Below are 18,254 nucleotides of genomic sequence, written 5' to 3'. Positions count from 1 at the left end.
CACAGGCACACTTGCTTGGAAAAGGCAGCAGATTGCTACCCTTAGCATGCTGCTGTGCACGCAGTGGCTCTGTTGGCACCTACTAGGTCTGCCTTCTTTTTCTTGAACACACTGCAATATTTTCTCCCATTCAGAAATGTTGACCACAGAGTTGGTTAAGGTAAACCGTCCAAAGCCTCTCAACCCAGAGATGCCCAGTGATTTCTCACGCTGCCTGTTCTCTGCAGGACTGTCCCCTTGCGAGTGTGCCAGCCAATTCATCTGCCAGTCCCTGCCACTGGTGGGCTTGTTGGGAAGAGGGGCCTCTGCCCTGCAGATGGAGGCAGGCTGACTCAGGGCTCTGTGGTGTGGCTCGTGTCACACCGCAAAGCCACACTGAGAAACTGCCTTCATTACCCCTTGTCTTTGGCTATCCATAGAGAAAATTCCGCTGATTTAGCAGGATGCTAGATCTGGTTTCAGGGCTGTGGCAGCTTCTGCTGGACAGGGAGAGCTGTGCTAGGTCCTGCCTACGCGGCAGCAGGGACTCCCCCCTCCTGGTGATACGGCATGCGCACAGCCCCAGCCAGGTGCGTGGTGCATAGAGTGGAGATGCCAATTCCCTGGAGGGGAAGACATGGATGTGATGGATATATGCTTCAGTGCCTTCCTTAGAGAGCTCTCTCCATTTTAGCAACTTTTCCCAGTCATGATTCTCTTCTTGATTTCCCTTAGAAACATCAAGCTGCTTACGCTTCCACTCCCTGGTTCCCAAAACCTCGGTCCCTTCTATTAGACTTCTGGGCCTTGCGCGTGGCCAAGGCCTCTGTCCTCACCCATTCCCCTTCTGACTGCTCCCAAAAGCGTCCACTTTGCTTTCCAGCATGCACACATGCTGTCACGGTCTGGTGGATCTGTTTGCTTTTTCTTCCCTTTGCTTTCTGGAACGGGCCAACTATTCTGCTTATGAACGTTTTGTATACCAGTAGGGCTTTTCCTGGGATTCGGGGAGAAACCAGTGCCCAGGTTATCTTAGTACTTGAAGCAGTTTGCAAAAGAAAAATCTGTTTCTTGTCTCCTGACTGAGGAATACCCGCTCTTCTCAAAAGAAGCTTCCCAGAGCTTCCTCGCACATAATAAAAAATGAGCTCTCCTTTTTTCTGCTTAGCTGGAAGGCAGGCCTGAATGGTTGAGGAAAGATGTGGTCACCATCCTACATAATCCTTTCCAGCTCTTTTGAAGGAAGATCTTTGTCTTTACTTTTGCTCTCTCCTGCTGTTGCTGTGCCTACCACTCAGTGTCTCAGCTGGGCTTGGCTTTGCTCGGCAGCTTTTCCTGCAGAATCCTCCTGCTCTCGCATACCAGCCGCCTGCCCTCCCATCCAAGCGGCTTTTCGCACCGTATAATGTTCTGCTGTTCTCCCCTCCCGGCGATGCCACGCGGTGGCCTGCCAGGCTGGGACACACCTCTGTCTGAGGGGAATGCGGGCTACATGGCGGGGCCGGGCCGGGCCAGGCCGTGCTGTGCCTCAGGAGGCAGAGCCAAGGGAGCATCGAGGATGAGGGGACCTGTGCAGGGGTGGGGGAGCCTTCACCTGCTTGGGGAAGATGAAGGAGGGGGGCAGACGACACAGGGCAGGAGAAGCAGGAGCGTGTGGTAACTAGCGGCCAACATGGCCTCTGTCTTCCGTGATGGAGGCTGCCAGCCTGCCCTCCTCGCGCTGTGGTCAGTTCTGTGGGTCTCCTCCTGCCATCCCTGCCCACCCACTGCAAACTGAGTTCCCCATGGTTTTCCTAGCAAGGGCGGCCTCGTCCTCGTAGGACACAGACTGCAGTTCCCCATCCCTCCCTTCCCGCCTTCTCCCAGGGCCACCCGTTCTCAAAGGCAGGAGAGGGCATGAGGAACGTACCCCAGGGGAGCAGGGAGGGAAGAACATTGAGGAACTGCTGCTGAAGCTCGCTCCTTCTCATTAGTAGGAGAAGTGTCACACTGAGCTGCTTGGGACTTGGTGGCATATGTCTGGGACCACTGCCAAAACATCCATTTGGCGTGAGGTTCATTTGATGGAGTGATACAAATAGCAGAGGGGTTTGCAGAAACCAGGGGTGATCAGACATGGTCAGTGCTGGGTTTTTCATTTTTACAATACTGTTAGGCTTCTAAAGTGACTTGAAGTACTTTTCATCCATGGTAAATCGGAGCTTTCTAAAGCCACCATTAGTAAAGAAATCCTTGAAACTTGGGTACAGTCATTGAGGTGAAAAAGACTAGAGCAGGTGGCTTAAGTGTTCAGAGCATCCCCCTATTCCTGGTATTCTTTTCTCCCTGAGGTTTGTTTGCTCGTTCTAATAGAATCTGTGTATCAAGGCCAAAACACTGAATCTCTGTTTTTCCTCTCTGAACTGGGGTTTGCTTTCACTGGAGTTAAAGGGGAACTGGAGGCCCCTTGGGGCTTTGAAGTAAATGCCAGTCTTTGACATCTGCAGAAGGTGTGGAATGTGATCGGTATTTTTAGAGAATTTAATGGCGTTTGATAAGGAACGCGAGAGTTAGGAAAGCTGCAGTTTTGAATTTGTGTGTTAAACAGTAAAATTCATTTGGGGGCTGTCTTGTATTTTATGTGAAGGAGAGAGAGCAAGCAAGGGAAAAACTGATTCCTTCCATGTTTCTTTTATTCATGTAATAATAAAAAAGAGCTCTTTGAATGCGGTTAGGGCGTATTTGTTCACCAGTCCCGTAGGAAGTGGTATTTTCTGTGCAGCATAAAAACACACAGCTCTCAGGTATTTCTCTCAAAGTCGCCAAAAAAAAAAAAAAAAAAGCATGCACACACACAAACCCAAAACAACACCCTAAACCAAACTTCAGGCAGAGTGGGACTCCCAAGGAACACCACTACCTATTCTGAAGTTTTCTGTCCCCAAATTTTCATTTTATTTTCCCTCTAGAATAGCTAAATTAAAATGAGGACAAGTGGCTAAGCTGATTTCTTAGTGAGCAGTAGTGAAACTGGTTAGAACTTCCCTGTCTTTCTTCCCTCAGTCCTCTTGACTTTAAGGGCCGATTGTATGTTAAAGAACAGTGAGCTACTGGTTATATAGTACATTAGTACATCATGCTTTAATATCTTCAGTAGGAGGGAGAATTAGTGAAAACCCATAGGGGATACCACTGCATTTGAGAATTCCTAAATTTGGCTTTTTTGGTTGATTTTGTACTGTAGACGTTGTCCATATGCTGAGCAGAATTCAGGCCTTTATTCAGTGGAGTTCTTAATCACAAACCTAACTTCAACTGTATGGATAGTCCCAGTTATCATGGGTGTTGACAAAGTCATCTTCAAGAGTCCATTTGCTGACCTCTCTAAATATAGCCTGCTTTATTTTCTGCTAGCATAAGAAGTGATGTTTAACCATTCATCCTGTATTATCTTCCTCCTCATTCTTTTTCATCCCCAGAACACATTAGACTCTTTCAGACTGGAGGAATTTCATACTTTACAGAGTGGATGGGGCACAGGAAAAGACCTGTTAATCAAAAAGGCCAGGGAACAAAATTGTACAGAGCAGGGAATTTCAAAACACATCGGTTTGCAGCTAGGGCAAGTGACTTCTCTGAGTGGCAAAACAATATCCCTAATGAAAAGAATTTCCACTTCCGCATGCACATTCACAGCGTCACAGAATGGTTGGGGTTGGCAGGGGCCCCTGGGGACATCATAGAGTCCAAAACCCTGCTGAGAGCAGGGTGAACCAGGGCAGGTTGGTCAGGACCACGACCAGTCAGGTTTTGGATGCATCCAAGGATGGAGACTGCAACCTCGTCCAGTGCTTGATCACTCCCACAGTAAAAAATATTTTTCTTGTAGTTAAGTGGAACTCCTGTATTTCAGTTTGTGCCCATTGCCCGCCATCCTGTCACGGGGCACCACTGAGAAGAATGGCTCGTCTTCACTCCCCCTGTCGGGTATTTCCACATGTTGATAATATCCCCTTGAGCCTTCTCTTCTGCCTCAACACTCCCAGCTCTCTCAGCCCCTCCCCATGTGCCAGTTGCTCTCAGCCCTTTATCATCTTCCTGGACCTTCATTTGATGCAGTGCAATGTGTCCATGTCTCTCGTTCACTGGAGCTGGCTACTTTTAAGATGGGAAATGTATTCTAATTTAACAAATAATTAATAAACCTTTTCAAGAGTTTTTTTTTCCTAGTTGCACAAAAGTCACAAAATCAATGCAAAAACATTCTTCAGTTTTGGATTCAGCAGGTTAGCAGTAGCAGCTTACAAGGTTATTAGACATTGCAGGCAAGAAGGCCACATAACAGTGCGCTATTACAGCTTTTCAAATGTGACTAAATTCATACCGTAAGCTAAATCACAGTGAAATCTGGAGATTGGAATTTTGTGTACTGTTGCTGTTCATGTTGGGGTCTTTTTTTTTCTTGTACTTTAACTTTCTAGCTTCCGTGCTAGTTAATCATTTATAAGTGTTCGATACTATACTAGATTTACAGGGAGTAACTTTGGCTCACTGCCTGCATAAGTAGTGATTTTTCTTTATTTAAAAAAAAAAAAACAAACGTTTTAATGTGCTGCAAGTCTGTGGCCACTGTTGAGTCATGCTGTATAACTAGGCCAAGCAGGGATGTCTTGCTTATTTCTGTGTTTCTGAGGATATTTCTAACATTCTGCTCTAATTAACAGAATGAAGAAATGAGGGAAAACAAGATTTTTTTTTATATATATATATATTTTAATATGACCTCCAATTACTTAACGGGAGAGTTAAACTTAACAGTTTGAGTTCTCCTGTTAAAATGAAACTAAAGTGGTGGGTCATTTGTACTGTGTAAGTGCATGGGGAAAAAATACTTGATGCTAAAATAGTGGGTTGCCAAAAGGTCACTTTAACAGGAGCAGAAGGCATAACAGGAATCAGTGCCTGAAAACTGAGGCCAGAAAACTTCAAATTAGAAGCAGGGTTCGCATTTTTAATAAGAGAGGTGGCTAACCTTTGGAGAAAATTGCTGGTTGGCAAATTAATATTTCCCCATACCTGCAAGTAAAGACTAGAGGATTTTCTGGAAGACACACTGTACACAAACATAAATTTGTCCTGTATTTGTCGCGCTTGTAAAAACTCTGCTTAAAGTAGGATTAGATACACAGAAAAGTTTGAAGAGGGTAGAAAAAGTGGATACAGTCATTTAGAAAGACAAGGCAATCTAGCCCCAGTCAAAACTCAGGGACTGCAAGATGAGGCAGAAGCTCGGAGCAGCTGCTCTGGGGAGCTGCTCTTCACCACCATGGTGTCACCACAGGGGGATGGAGCTGAGGAGCCCTTAACTCTCCAGGATGGAGAGGAAAAACGGTCCTGTGGTTAAGACCTAGGAAGGAAACAGGCGAGAAGAATCCTCTCGATGCAATTTTAAGGCTGGGGCTGGTGGGAGGAAGTGGGGACTTGTAAGGCCCTGCCTGGCCTGACCTCCCACGCTGCAGTTCAGAGAGGATCAAGTGGCTCCCAAGTGGTCCTTCTGTGAACCTGACTGCTGGTGAAGTCAGTCAGACTGTTCTAGAAGAACAGATACAAGGAGAGGATGGGCAAGGAGCAAAAGTGATGTTACTCAAAATGCCCGTTTTTACAACAGAGAAAACATTTGGCTAATTCACAGATGCCTAGCAGTGTGGATGGCGTACTCTCTGATCCTTGGATGGAAGGTACTACGAACACAACATGTTTTTTTTTCTTGTGATTCTAAGCGTGTGTAAGGCCTTGAAGATGAGTCAGCTATGAATTAATAATGTGTTCAGCAATTAAGAAACCCATATAATTTAGTGAAATTATTTTCTTATGGCAGCAGAAGGTACACTGCGACTCCTGCAGCTAGGTCACAGTTCTGTCACTGCTTATGGTCCTCCCACTGAAACCAGCGTGGCATCGAGAATGCTTCACATCTGGCTGAATTGTGTCTGTGGGCCCATGACTCAGAAACAACAGATCGTTGTGAACCACCTCTGGGAGTTACAAAAGGGTTCAGCTCCCATCAACTCCACTAGTCTTCTCTAGAAATCTCTGGCATGAATTGCTAAGCAGATTACCTGCTCTTATCTGACCCGCCTAGAGAAACTCCAACTATGAGAAAAGTTGTTTATGCAAATTACTGGCCTCAAAATAAGAACAGCACTTCTAATGCATTTCAGAAATCAGTAAATTACAATTCCTGGGGAGCTGTGTTCAGAACACAGTAATAGCTCTGGTCCTTCTGCATAGGGCTGAGAAGATGATAGGAAGTAATACGTCACTGGGAAATTGGTATTTGTTGTCAGATTATTTTTTTTTGACTGTGAAACATTGCTTTAATTAGTGCGTTTTTGTTGTTATTTTTATTAAAGGCTTTTTGTTACACGCTAAGGGAATAACCAGGGACCATTATGTAAATGCAAAGTGTCATCTTCGTTTTACATATGGTTCCTGCTCTAAGTGATACTTTACATAAATTATCATAGCACAGAATAAATCATTTGGTACTTAAAGTTGTCAACTGGTGTAAGCAGAAACATGCTTTGTTACTAAAATCAAAGAGAGATTCTTAAAATGCGTAACTCTTCTAGCAGCCTAAGATCTCTTTCATATTTATGTTTTGGTGATCTTGCTCTGTTGAGATGAAGAGTTTTCATTTTGGAGGAAGCCATGAATACACATCCTTTTATAAATCATAAGATCAGATCATCGCATTTTGTTTTTGTTATATTTACCCTACTTGTGGATTTTGTATGTAATCAGTGTCACAATGACCTTACAAATATCTTATCAAAACTTAATCTCAGCCCTGCCTCTCAAATGCCATACCCAAGTGCTCACATTGTCCTGCACCACATCACCTTTCCCACCTTCTCAGTGCAATCCACACTGGCCAGTTGGCATGTTACACATTTCATGGTCTCTTACCCATTTCTCTTTATTAGAAAGGCCTAATAGCAGCTGTGGACTGGCTTGGAAAAAGCCTGCCTGGCACCGTACTGTATCTCTGAAAGAGGCTGGTAGGAGATACTGATGGAGAAGTAGAGGACCTAAGCGTCTCCAAAGCAGCATTTGGATCCCTGTGTTTCGTAGTCACTGGAAATTATTTATCCTCTGAATTTTTCTAATCTGTTTTGAACCCAGTTTTACTTTAGCCTCCAGAACATCCTGTGTCCGTGATTTGGCAAATTATAGGGTGAGGAAAAAAGCTAATTTTTCCTTACCGTCTTTTTAACGTATAAGCTGCTTGTTAACCTGGTAAGCACCTGCGCTCAAGGGTGGCTTGCATCTGTCTTTCTCTTCCTTTGTATTCAGTGAGTGTTGCTGACATGGTGATAGGTACTAAATATAAAAATATGATTACCAAATGGGAAGTATGAGGGCAACTAATCTTTTCAAGAAGATTATGTATTCTGTGCACAGATGCTGGCTTTTTAGTGTCCACAGACTCACTTAGTGCCAATAAGATAAGCACATACATTTTTATGATCTTTTGAAGCAATGTAGCCCACAAAGCAGTTTGTGATACTGCTGTTGTGAAAGCCCTCGTTTTCGCATAGGTGATGCAGCCTCCTGATCTGTGGTGGTGTGAGTTTGGGGTCAATGTTTGGAGTCATTCGAGTCATCTGTCATTGCTCCACTGACTGGAGTCAGTGGTTAATGTGTCATACTCAACCTGGACCTTCGGCAAGTGGAGTAGCACAGGGCCTGTCCAGGGACATGCTGCTTTTAATAGCAGGGACCTGGGTGTAGGAGGCTGAGTGCATTCACCAGGCCTACAGATGATATCGAACTGGGGGAACCACTCAGTATGCTAAAGCACAAGGCTGCCGTTCAGAGCTACCTAGACAGGCTGGAGGAATGTGTCAGTGACAACCTTATGAAATTCAGCAGGGACAAATGCAAAGTCCTGCACGTGGGAAGGAAGACCGCCTGGCAGCAATACAGGCGGGGGACTGACTGGCTGGGGAGCAGCTGTGCTGAGATTTTAGGGCTGTGATACACACAGGGATTGTAGGGCTGTGATACACAGCAAGCCAAACGTGGGCCAGCAGTATGCCCCAGCAGCAAAGGGGGCCAACAGCGTCCTGGGCTCTGTCAAGAGAAGCATGGCCAGTAGATAGAGATAACTGATTATCTGCCCTAGCAGTCGTCAGATCACACCTAGATACAGCGGCTAATTTTGGCTCCCCGAGTACAGGGAAGACATTGATAAACTGGAATGAGTTCACTGAAAGCCCACCAACACAGCTGGGGCTGGAGCACCTGCCCTGTGTGTGCAGAAACCATAGATGTTTCCAAAATGATGTGGGGAGCCTAGCTGAATATGTGGCTTCCAGATACGGTGTTCAGAAGACATCACATCCCATGAATGCTTTGGAACACTGACCCATAAATATGATACTGTATTCTCACTTTTATCAGTAATCTACAGTGGAGAACCTGATAGACATGATCTTGGTGACACTTGACAAGAAAAAAGTGTCCCTTCATGCTTCTTTGGAAACCTGAGAGCTCTCGAGCTCCTGATGGAGATGATTATCTGTATGGAGTATCTGTTAGCTCTTCACTTTCGGGAGGTAAAGATAAACTTGTGAACTTGTAGAGCGGAAGGGCAATTCTCGAGAAGCTGATACTGAGCTGATAAAGATCAGTGGGGCTTCCTGTGATCTATTTGCTGACAAAGGCATTAACAAAGCCAACATTTTTATTCCAGGAGCATGAGTTCAGGGACACAGATCATTGTCTCGCTGCTTGTGGTCTCCTTTTTTTTCTCAGTCAGTTCCCCCAGTTTCAACAAGATTTCCAAAGGCCAAGGAGAGGAAGCCATGACCACTTTCAGAGACCCAAGCTAGCTGGCGTAGAGCTGGCAATGTCCACTCTCCATGGAGACTTCAGCAGCTGGTGCTTGCTTCACAGTGTTAATGTATGTCAAAGACCATAAGCAGTTCCACATTCTTTCCAGCAAACATGCTGGCTACACACAAGATCAGAGTTACTGGTCCAGCTTAGGCAAGACATCACCCGGACCAGCAGCTCTCCAGAGCCAGGCATGGAGTGGGGAGGTGCCACGACCGGGCCCACGGCCATGGCCCCGAGCTGTCTGTCCTGGCACAGCACATTGCCTATCAAAGGGTGCAGGGGAGACCCATAACTCAGTATTCAGGCTATGCTCTGGGGCTGCAGATCCTGAAGCAGAACCCTTCATCTTAGAGTCAGCTCTGTTAGAGTCCACCCTTGTGGTACAGTCATTCTCAATCTCCTCTCTCTGCTGGTGCTGCTTATGGCCTTGCTGCAGAATTATCCGTCAATGAAGAATGTGCCTTGCCCACGGCATCTTGAAACCCACCAGTCTCACTTTTGTTGCTTTTTTCTTCAGAATGCAGATTATTTTGTACAGTTATGAACTATTTTCTATTCAGTGTCACTGAATTAGCTCTTTTCTCAGTTATTATGTTCTGCCTTTGCTTACACTGCTCTGTTCTCTTAAATGCATGTCTTGTCCTGCATATTTGCTATTACCAGTGTTAATGTCTAAATCAAAAAGAGTGCAGCTGAGTTTCTATCTCCTAGGCAGTCAGTGGGGCTGAGAAAGAAAGACACTATGAAAAATTCCCCCCGAGCCTATGCCTTGTAAATGAAATTAATTTTATTTGGAAGCCCTTGAGACATAAACCATGAAGAATTTTAATGTCATTCTGATGAGACACTTTTCAGAGCAAATCACACTTTAAAAACTCAAAGTTTTAATAGCCACGTATGTTTGCTAAAAGCCAGCAAGTACAGACAGACATATTTTAGAATGGAATAGAAAGAAACAGACCATTACTGGTTATTTAGAGAAAGTAAGGGATTCAATAAATCTCTGCTCTATATGGAAAGAGACCTCATGAGAATATTTGGGTTGCGACAAGAATTATTAAAAATGAAGACAGCAAAATTCTCTTCATTGTTTAACTCCTTGTGACTGGGTATTGCAAAACTCGAATTATTCAGTCATACATGTGTATTTTCAGCAACGAGACTGCATCAGTAAAATGGATATTGAAATAGGTAGGGGACTTCTTAGGTTTTATTTAAGACTTCAAATAAAGGCAGGTAGCTTTTAAGCAATGCATGGTTTCCACGCAGTGAGTACCTTCACCTTTGTTATACAGGCACTGTACTGTACAATGGCTTTCCAGTCTTTTTTGTTTTGTTTTGTTTTATTCTTCAGCTAGTCCTCACACTGAGCTGAGGAAGGATAGTATGTAATTTAATCTAATGAAGGTTATTGCAGAGGTAATTGTTGCATGGGTGATATTAAAGTAGCACTTTGCAGCTGATGAGCACTTCACTTCTCATTTCAAAGCTAAAAAAAATAAAAAAAATTAAAAAACACCCTGAGAAATGGCATAATTTAGATCTCTTTATAAGAAAGCATTAGAGCATTCTCCAGTATGAGGAATATTTATCATCTGTCCTCATATGTAATTTGCCAGCATAACTAATTAAGAAAAATAAGACAAAGCCACCAAGTGCTGTGATTGCAGATCCTCCATTAGTGGCATTGTAACGACTTCTTGAAGTTTAGGAATAAAGGAGTAGATATTTTTAGATATTTTTGCCCAGTGGAGGCACTTGCGTGCCATAATTAAAATTTGCCTTTGTGTCATTAGTTTTCCTAATCCTGCTTGCGTGCTTGCTGTCATGTACATCCCATTGTGGGAGTATGGTCTGATCTGGGATTAATAATCAGAGTCTGTCTGTGCCCTGCTCTCCAGTTTGGACTCAGGCGTGTTACGTTCGTATGCACAGTGCTCGACTTGTGAGGCAGTTGTCTGGCTGTGACGAAGACGTGGATCGGAGAGAACAGCTTCTAGGTTCTTGGCAAAGCCTTCTGGCTTTGCAAGCCCGCATGACCAGTTTGATTCACGCAGGAAGCATAAAAGGTGATCTCAAAGGACATAGGCCATCGGCAGCGGAGCAGAAGATGACAGACCAGCCATGATGTTCATATATGCTTTAATAGCTTTAATAAGTGGAACATAACTGCCGCCTGCTTGCAGAGCCAGATCACGAACTCCTTATCTTGTAAATCTCTATTGAGCTCGTGGGACTGACTAAAAACCCACAATATTTTCTGTAAGAAGAGATGCCTAAATTCAAGCGGCACAGCCAAATCTCAAATTAATTAGATTTTATAACTTAAGGGGGAGTTTAGGTTATCAGAATATAAAAGACTGCAGGATTTCTCTTTACTTTCAGCTGTATAGTTTTCTATTTAAGAGTTGCCAGCTTTCAGCTGCCAAGTTACAATTCAGATGAGGCTGAATTTCAGTAATAGTCAAAATTATTCTTAAACACAGCTTGTTTGTAGAGCTGTTTGGGACACATCAAAGACTTGTGTAAATGTTTTCTCTGAAGGTAGAGTATTCAGGTCAGATACATAATATGTTACTGGTGTCTTAAATTTAGGAATTTTCCTACACTTCAGTACTGTCTCTCCCTTTCAGTGTATCAGGTTCAGAAATGCAACTGATAGCCAACTGGCTTTTCTTTTAAGAAAGCTCAAAATCCTTGAACAAATTAACAAGTTGTGAGGGCTTCCAAAGGGAAATTGCCTAGACTGGAGTTTGTCTGAGGGGAGTTTGTCATCAAGAGGAATTCTCTGCCATCTAAGAAATCTTTCACCAGCAGTAGACATCCCTTACATAGAAAACACTGCCAAGCACTTATGGAAATATTTGAACTGGAAATGACTGACTAATTGATTGACTGGGCTTTTTCTACCACAGCCTTTTTTTTTTTTCCTCTCCCCCCCCCTTTTTTTTTTCTCTTTTTCAATCAGGCAGTTTAGAAATGAAAGACATTCCTGGCCACGACTGCTTACTCAATTGACTCAATTTTCCCTTTTCCTCCCTGGCTTCCGCTGGGATTGCTGCGACAGGGAAGTTTAATTGTGCTCTGTTTCAGACTCATCTCCTGCGGCTCAGGCCATGAGTTTTATTGGCCATTTGCAAACCCTCCCGAAACCACGGGTCTGAAGGGGAAATTGGCCCCGTAAGGCCTCAGAACTGACTCTTTTATTATCATCCTAAAAACTGTGCAGCGTGCTGGGGGTCGTGCGAGGGGTCAGGGTCATCCCAACCACGGGAGGTAACAGGCTGAGCGCGAACACCCCCAGCACCTGGGCAGGAGGCTAGAAAGCCCCGCGCGCTCTCTGTGTCGGAAGGCAGCCAGAAGAACGGCTTCACTAGCAGGGACGAGAGCTTGGAGCATCCTTCTGGGCACCGAGAGGTGTGGATTCAAACCGCAGGAATGAACGGTGGGTGCCGAGGGATGCTGGACGAAGTGGATCAGCGGCAGCACTGGTCCTCAGATCGTATTAGAGAGGACTGCAACATTGCTTGCTTGTGAAATAAAGGGTTTGTTCAGCTCTGGAAGAGGCTTCTAGGCTGAGAACCCCAAACGGAGGCACCTCCTGGTAGCCCTCTGCGAGGTGCTCAAGGTCTGGAGAGGAGCATGGCTTGGTGTTTCTCATTCCTGTGAGTTGTTTCTCACACTGAGGGAGTCTCACCATTGAGGAAGGCACGTAAAGGCCCCATCAAAACCCAGTCCTTGAAATCTTGCAAGTCTGCATTTCCCACTTTACCTTTGTTCAGACCTCTGCAGAGCCCTTAGCTGTTTGGAGCAGTGTTCTCTTTTCATGTTAAGCACGCAGCACAATACCTTTCATCAACGTCTTTTCCCCGGAGCGCTGTTTACATGAAGCTTGTTCCTTTTAAGAGATGCAGAGCTTGCTCCTTTCAGAAGCCTCAAGTGATCAGCTTGCAGCACTTGAACAATTTTCCCTGTCTGGGTGAATTCCAGAATAGAGAACTCGCCTTTGCTCGGTTTTTTCTCCCTAGCTGCTTTTCCCACAAGATGACACGTCAGGATGGGCAGGTGTCCCCCCTCTCAGGGAGTCTCCCTCCAGCCTCAGGAGAGATTAATTTTTTCAAGCTTTGTCAGCACTCCCTGAGAATGCTTCAGATTTCTCGCTCAAATAATTCTTGCTTTGTTGCTGCAAGTTGCTGGTCATTTCATCCTCTGGTAAGATCGCTTTTTTTTCCTCAGCGAGGAGAAGTTTGGAATTGCCTTTTCTTTGACAAACGCATTTTGCTTGTTCGGGCCTCCAGTGCTCTGCCCTTCAGGCAATGTGGTGCTTAACCCTCTGGCTCCCTGTTTAATGGTGCACGTCTCATTCTCAAGGAGCACCTGGAGAAGAGAAAAGAGATGCCTTACAGGCATTTTGCAACAGTTTGAGAGGCTCTGAGGGGGACTGCGGTTCTCCTGTCTGGGAGGATCTGCTAGGGGCAATGTCACTGCCTTCCATGGCCACGATGCTTTCTCTCCCCTTAACTTCTTCTAATTCCTGGCCCCGTGAAATAAAGGCGAAATGAGACTCTATCAGCATCAGGATGCAAAGTCTGAGTGTTAGCAAACATTAAAAAAGGTTAATTTCCTTCAGTTCAAAGGAGCACCCAGAAGAAAACTGAGTACTGCAATGTGTGAACCAGGCTGTTAGCTCGGATACAGGGCTGTGAAGACTTAACCTTATGGCTATAAATTGCTACCAAGGCAGCTGCCAGATGCCGTTTCTCTGGTCTTGGTGGCAGGCAGCCTCGTGAGAGCTTTGCTGAACTTCTCTGCCTGCGAGGAGGCGGCTTGGAAGCGCTAGGACAACGGGCTGAGGACAGTTCATTGTATTTCAAATGTGGCATAATATTTGTTTCGTTTTTATAGCGCTGACTTGTCGAACTAAGTTAATGTATTTAAAACTGACATGTGACAGCTTTTTGATATAATGCGATTTCTAAATCAATCCTATCAGTTAAAAAAAAAGAAATATTTTAATATAAGTTTACTTACAAGCAGTAATACCAGCTTGGATTTCTAAGTCTGGAAGAATTTTAAAGCTGCCTCTGTATTTTTCTGTTGGACTTCGCATGCATAGGTTGCTGTATTTACGTACAGTCAGTGATGGCACCAGAGCCCAAATTTGGTTTTCATCACAGAATTTGCATTTCATGGTCACAAAAGGTGGAATGAGACCGGTCACTTTCACTTTCCTTTTTAAGGGCTATTTTTAATGTGCTTCATTTTCTGGCTCCCCTCCATTTGACCTGTGGTGTAATGTTTGGATTAGAGATGCTGCTGGGGAAACATTAAATCCAAACAAACTCCCTTCCACCCTGTTTTCTTGAAATCTTTCTTGGATAGTCACTAATACTCTTATTTTTTTTTCCATTACATTCTCTGCTAAACACAGACACACACTTGAGATCTCATGATTAGTAATTTCCCAAACCTAAAGCAGTTTTAAATGCTTTTTTGCCTGTTCTGTATTGGAGGGAAATTAGAAGCACCATGGTATTTGCTTTGATTTATTTTTCTTTGCTTTATTTATTTATTTATTTATTTATTTATTGTTTTTCTGAGGATGGGCTGGAAGAAGTGAGGAAATAGAAACCCTGGAAATTCTCGGCACTAACTTCAAAATAAACTTCTCCCCTTGGTAGCATGTCTGCCTATGAAGAGTGTTGAGTCGTTAAAGGGTTGGTCCCTTACACAGTGATGTATGGAAGCTTTCCGTGTGACAGTGCCTTCAGTCACGCCTCGAGATGTATGAGTTCCTTCTTGCACAGCACGCTGATGTGTTCAGTCTTCCCGAAGCCACGCAGACCATGCAGATGCGATGCAGGCAGGCTCTGGGAACGTTTTGAAGAGGGATATTCCCATTTTGCAGAGAGCGTGGCGGAAGCTGAATGAAATATTCAAAGCTCACTATTAAGAATTTAATAAATGGATCCTCCTTGGCTGATTCCCCCACAGATACTGCCCAGCAGAGAAAGAAGCAAAGGTCAGAAGCGGAAGAGAATAGGAGAGCGAGCGATCAGGGCAGGATCAATGGCAAGCTCTGCCGTGGCCGTGTTCTGTCTGAATCCTCTCTGAAGCCAAGCTTCCTGAGAAGATACTGTATTTCTCTATCTTGCTTTATCCATCTTTTATTGTTTTATTTCAAGTCTCGTAAAATCAGCAACTTGGCAATGCAATAAAATCTCTGCTTGCTTTGTCCGTGTCCAACATAACTATATATCTTCCCCCTTACGCCCCACACCTGGGATAACACAACAAGGGTTCTCCTTCTCATGTCTTCACAGAGTGCCTTTGTTCCGGAATTTTAAAATCAAATCATTTACTTTTTATCCTGTTGTTGGATAAAATACGTATTTCACATGCAGCTTTGGTAACCCAAGTAACTTATGAGACTTACATTCTTCCTGCTGCTGCAGCGTATTTTTTTCAGAAATATCTGGTTTGAGTTGATGAATCTGAGAACTATAATCTGTATTTTTATTATGAGCTTCTTGGCACTGGTATGTAATAAATTCACTTCATTACCCCATCCAAGAGAAATACTGCTAAGTTGAGGGTCATGAATGTTTCATATCAATATCCTGTCTTTAATAAATCCTGGTCACTTCTGCAAAAAATCTGTCTGCGTTATGTTTTGGGATATTTGTGAGGAAAAATATGGAAAAATGAAATGTTTTAGTGTGCGACTTCCTTCCTTTTCACGGCCTCTGTCTCCTTTGTTTTCCTGATGGATATTGATCGTATGTGCTCACTCGTCCAGGCTGCAACTGCGCTTGGGAGTAGGAACTGAGTCAGTCCGTCCCTCCCTGTCCAAAATGCTCTAACCACTAGCATTTTAAAGCTTACCGGAGGAAGAAGAGGTGGTTACTGGAACTGGAGCCATCTGCCCTCTGAATCCTAAATTACTTGTATATAAAGCATTGCCCCATATTAAAGAGGTTCTAGCCTAAACTCGGTCACGATGCAAAAACCTCGGGTTTAACAGGGAGGAATTGGACTGGTTATTCTCTATTTAGCTTGGATCCAGCTGCTCTCTGCCCCTACCCACCCTGTGCAGGCTTTCCCAATCCTGCTGGCACACGTGTTGGTCAGGACAGGGGAAAGCACAGTCACAAATGTCAAAGATTATCTGCTTTTAACAATTGCAATGATGGCAATCAAAGATCTTTCTCCGAGAACAGGCAGCGGCAAATTCTTTTGGAGGAACGCAAGAGCAGGACACAGACAGAGTGACCCTTGTGCTTATTGTTCCTGCTTTCAGTAGTCAGCAACTTCGGGACTTGTGCAAGCCGGCACTCATCTCTTCTGGGTCTGCTTCTCTGCCTGGTGGCGGTGCTTTGCGCGAGGGGGCCCGCTCACTTCTGCAAGAGCTTCCCACCCACCGCGTATTTTCTCGCCATGGCAGTCTGAGACCGGTAGGCTTCTGGTTTAAGGGAATAAACCGAGAAAACATACGTGATAGGAACAGGCGCTGTGCCTGACAGGCCTCACCAGCACATGGCTAGGGCTCACTGGCACTACTGCGGAGCACATTTTTAGTAGTCAGAAGCCTTTCTCAGAATAGCATTGCTTGAGCCTTGAACTTTGCTGGTGTCCCTCTCTACCCAACGGGATGGCATCTACACTGGCACCTTGTTTGCATTTTCTTTGATTAGTTTGCGTCTTGGGGACAGACAGACAACATTGGAGATGATCTGGTGACTTTGTGAGGGAATTACATACAGTGAAAGAAAGCAGATGAAACGAAAATAAATTAAGACTGAAAATGAAAATAAATTATTCTTATTATGGTGAGAATCGCAGGAGATGATCCTACAGGGCCCGTGCTGGTGCAAAAACCTAATTCTGGAGGAGATTAAGCCATATCATTAGGTATAAGAACAGTTGTTATCTACAAAAAAACTCAAGCTATGTTCTCATAACAAATGAAAACAGAGTAGTTTCCCAAATGAGCTGTGATACCAAGATTTCAGTTTACTTTGGAAGATGCTACCAGGATGTAATTTCATAGGTGGGTTTTCTGTGCTGTTATAACTTGTCAAAACACACTTCAGTTAGTCCAGTTACTGGAATCCCCTGGAGGAAAGCAGCCTTCAGAGGAATGAAAGCCACAGTTTACCGACACAAATAGTTTAACCATCTGTTGCATAATAGGGTGACTCGCTTGGTTATTCCATTGGTTTTTGGTCCTATCCATACCGAAAGGTATTTGGAAGCAAAAGTCCAGACTACCTTTAATGGCGTGATCTTTTTTTGCTGTCAGGGTAAGGAAAGAGGAAAGAAAAAAAGCAAGGGAATCTTAAGGAAATTCCTAATAATCCCATCCCCTCTGGGATGGAGGGAGAAGGAAGACTTGCTGTGTACGTGGAAGACAGGAAGCATGATTTTGCAATTATGGTGCATGACCAAGACTCCAGAAATCCTGGCTTTTCAGCTCTGCCACAGATTTGCCTGCTGTTCTCCACTCCCATCCTCACAGGCAAAATTAAAATAATCCTGGGAGGGCCCTGGTGCCTTGCAAGGAAGGACACACATGTTTTTTTCTGCCTGATGCTGTTGCAGAATATCTGGAGCCATTGCCTCTGCCAGCTTCCTATATTTCCTCACAAGAACAAGAGCAGGGTGGGTCCATATCAGGCTGTCTTGTGTGGGGACTAGAGGACGCTTCACGTGCAGTGTACATAAAGAGTGTTAGCACTGCTGCGAATAGAAAGTGTCTGCAGCATGCATAAACTGTCCTTGGTTTTGGGAAGCAGGACAAACACCAGATATTAGAACTATTGGCCTGAAGCTCCTGACTTTATTGCTCATTGTTTGGTTTGCTTTTCAGCTCACAAAGCAATTCTTTTCCGCTCTGACTACAGCTTATCACACCGAGAATGTGCGGTGCCGTTGCAGTTGCCGTGGCAGACTTTGCTCCCAATGACACGTTCCATGTGGAAAGCAGCAATTCCACGCGCTGCAGCTAAAGGCTCGCTGAAACCTGGGAGAACAGCTGGCTTGGCTGACGGATATATACGCTCTGTGATGCTGTTATTGAATTGGGGCTGACACCATAAAATCCAGCCCATCGGTGCTTTATCACTTGTGTAGGGTTGCTGTGTTCCAGCTGCACTTTCTGGCTGAACAGTTGCTGGTGGTCTGCTGAGAAGTTACGTGTGTGTGTGTGTGGTTGGGGTGTTTCCTCCGTCCGTACCTCCAGGTGCAAGCAGATCCAGTCGAAGGGGAAAGAGTATGAGAATTGTTTGTCCCCAGACCTCATCATATTTCCAAGAGCTGATATTTTTGTTGGTTTGCGTGGAGCTTACTTGTGCCAGCGAAGGTTGCTGGACTTTCACTTATTTCGTGTTTTG

The 18,254-nt window shown here is 44.5% G+C and overlaps 1 protein-coding gene across 4 annotated transcripts in view; it reads left to right on the top strand.

The window, feature by feature from the left end:
• The window catches only part of CRADD (CARD and death domain containing adaptor protein), a 75,925-nt gene that overhangs the window by 39,299 nt on the left and 18,372 nt on the right, over positions 1-18,254 (top strand). The window contains exon 3 of one of the 4 annotated variants that reach the window (XM_083821593.1): positions 14,857-18,240. The exons of the other annotated variants lie outside the window; for them this stretch is intronic. Within the exon in view, the coding sequence (XP_083677719.1) occupies positions 14,857-15,080 (224 nt within the window). The 3' untranslated portion in view covers positions 15,081-18,240. Of the gene's footprint in view, positions 1-14,856; positions 18,241-18,254 lie in introns of those variants that run through there. 4 annotated transcript variants of the gene reach the window in all.

Source organism: Anser anser (genome assembly GCF_964211835.1).
Source record: "Anser anser genome assembly, chromosome: 1".
NCBI lineage: Eukaryota > Metazoa > Chordata > Aves > Anseriformes > Anatidae > Anser > Anser anser.
This window is presented reverse-complemented; position numbering and strand designations above follow the sequence as displayed.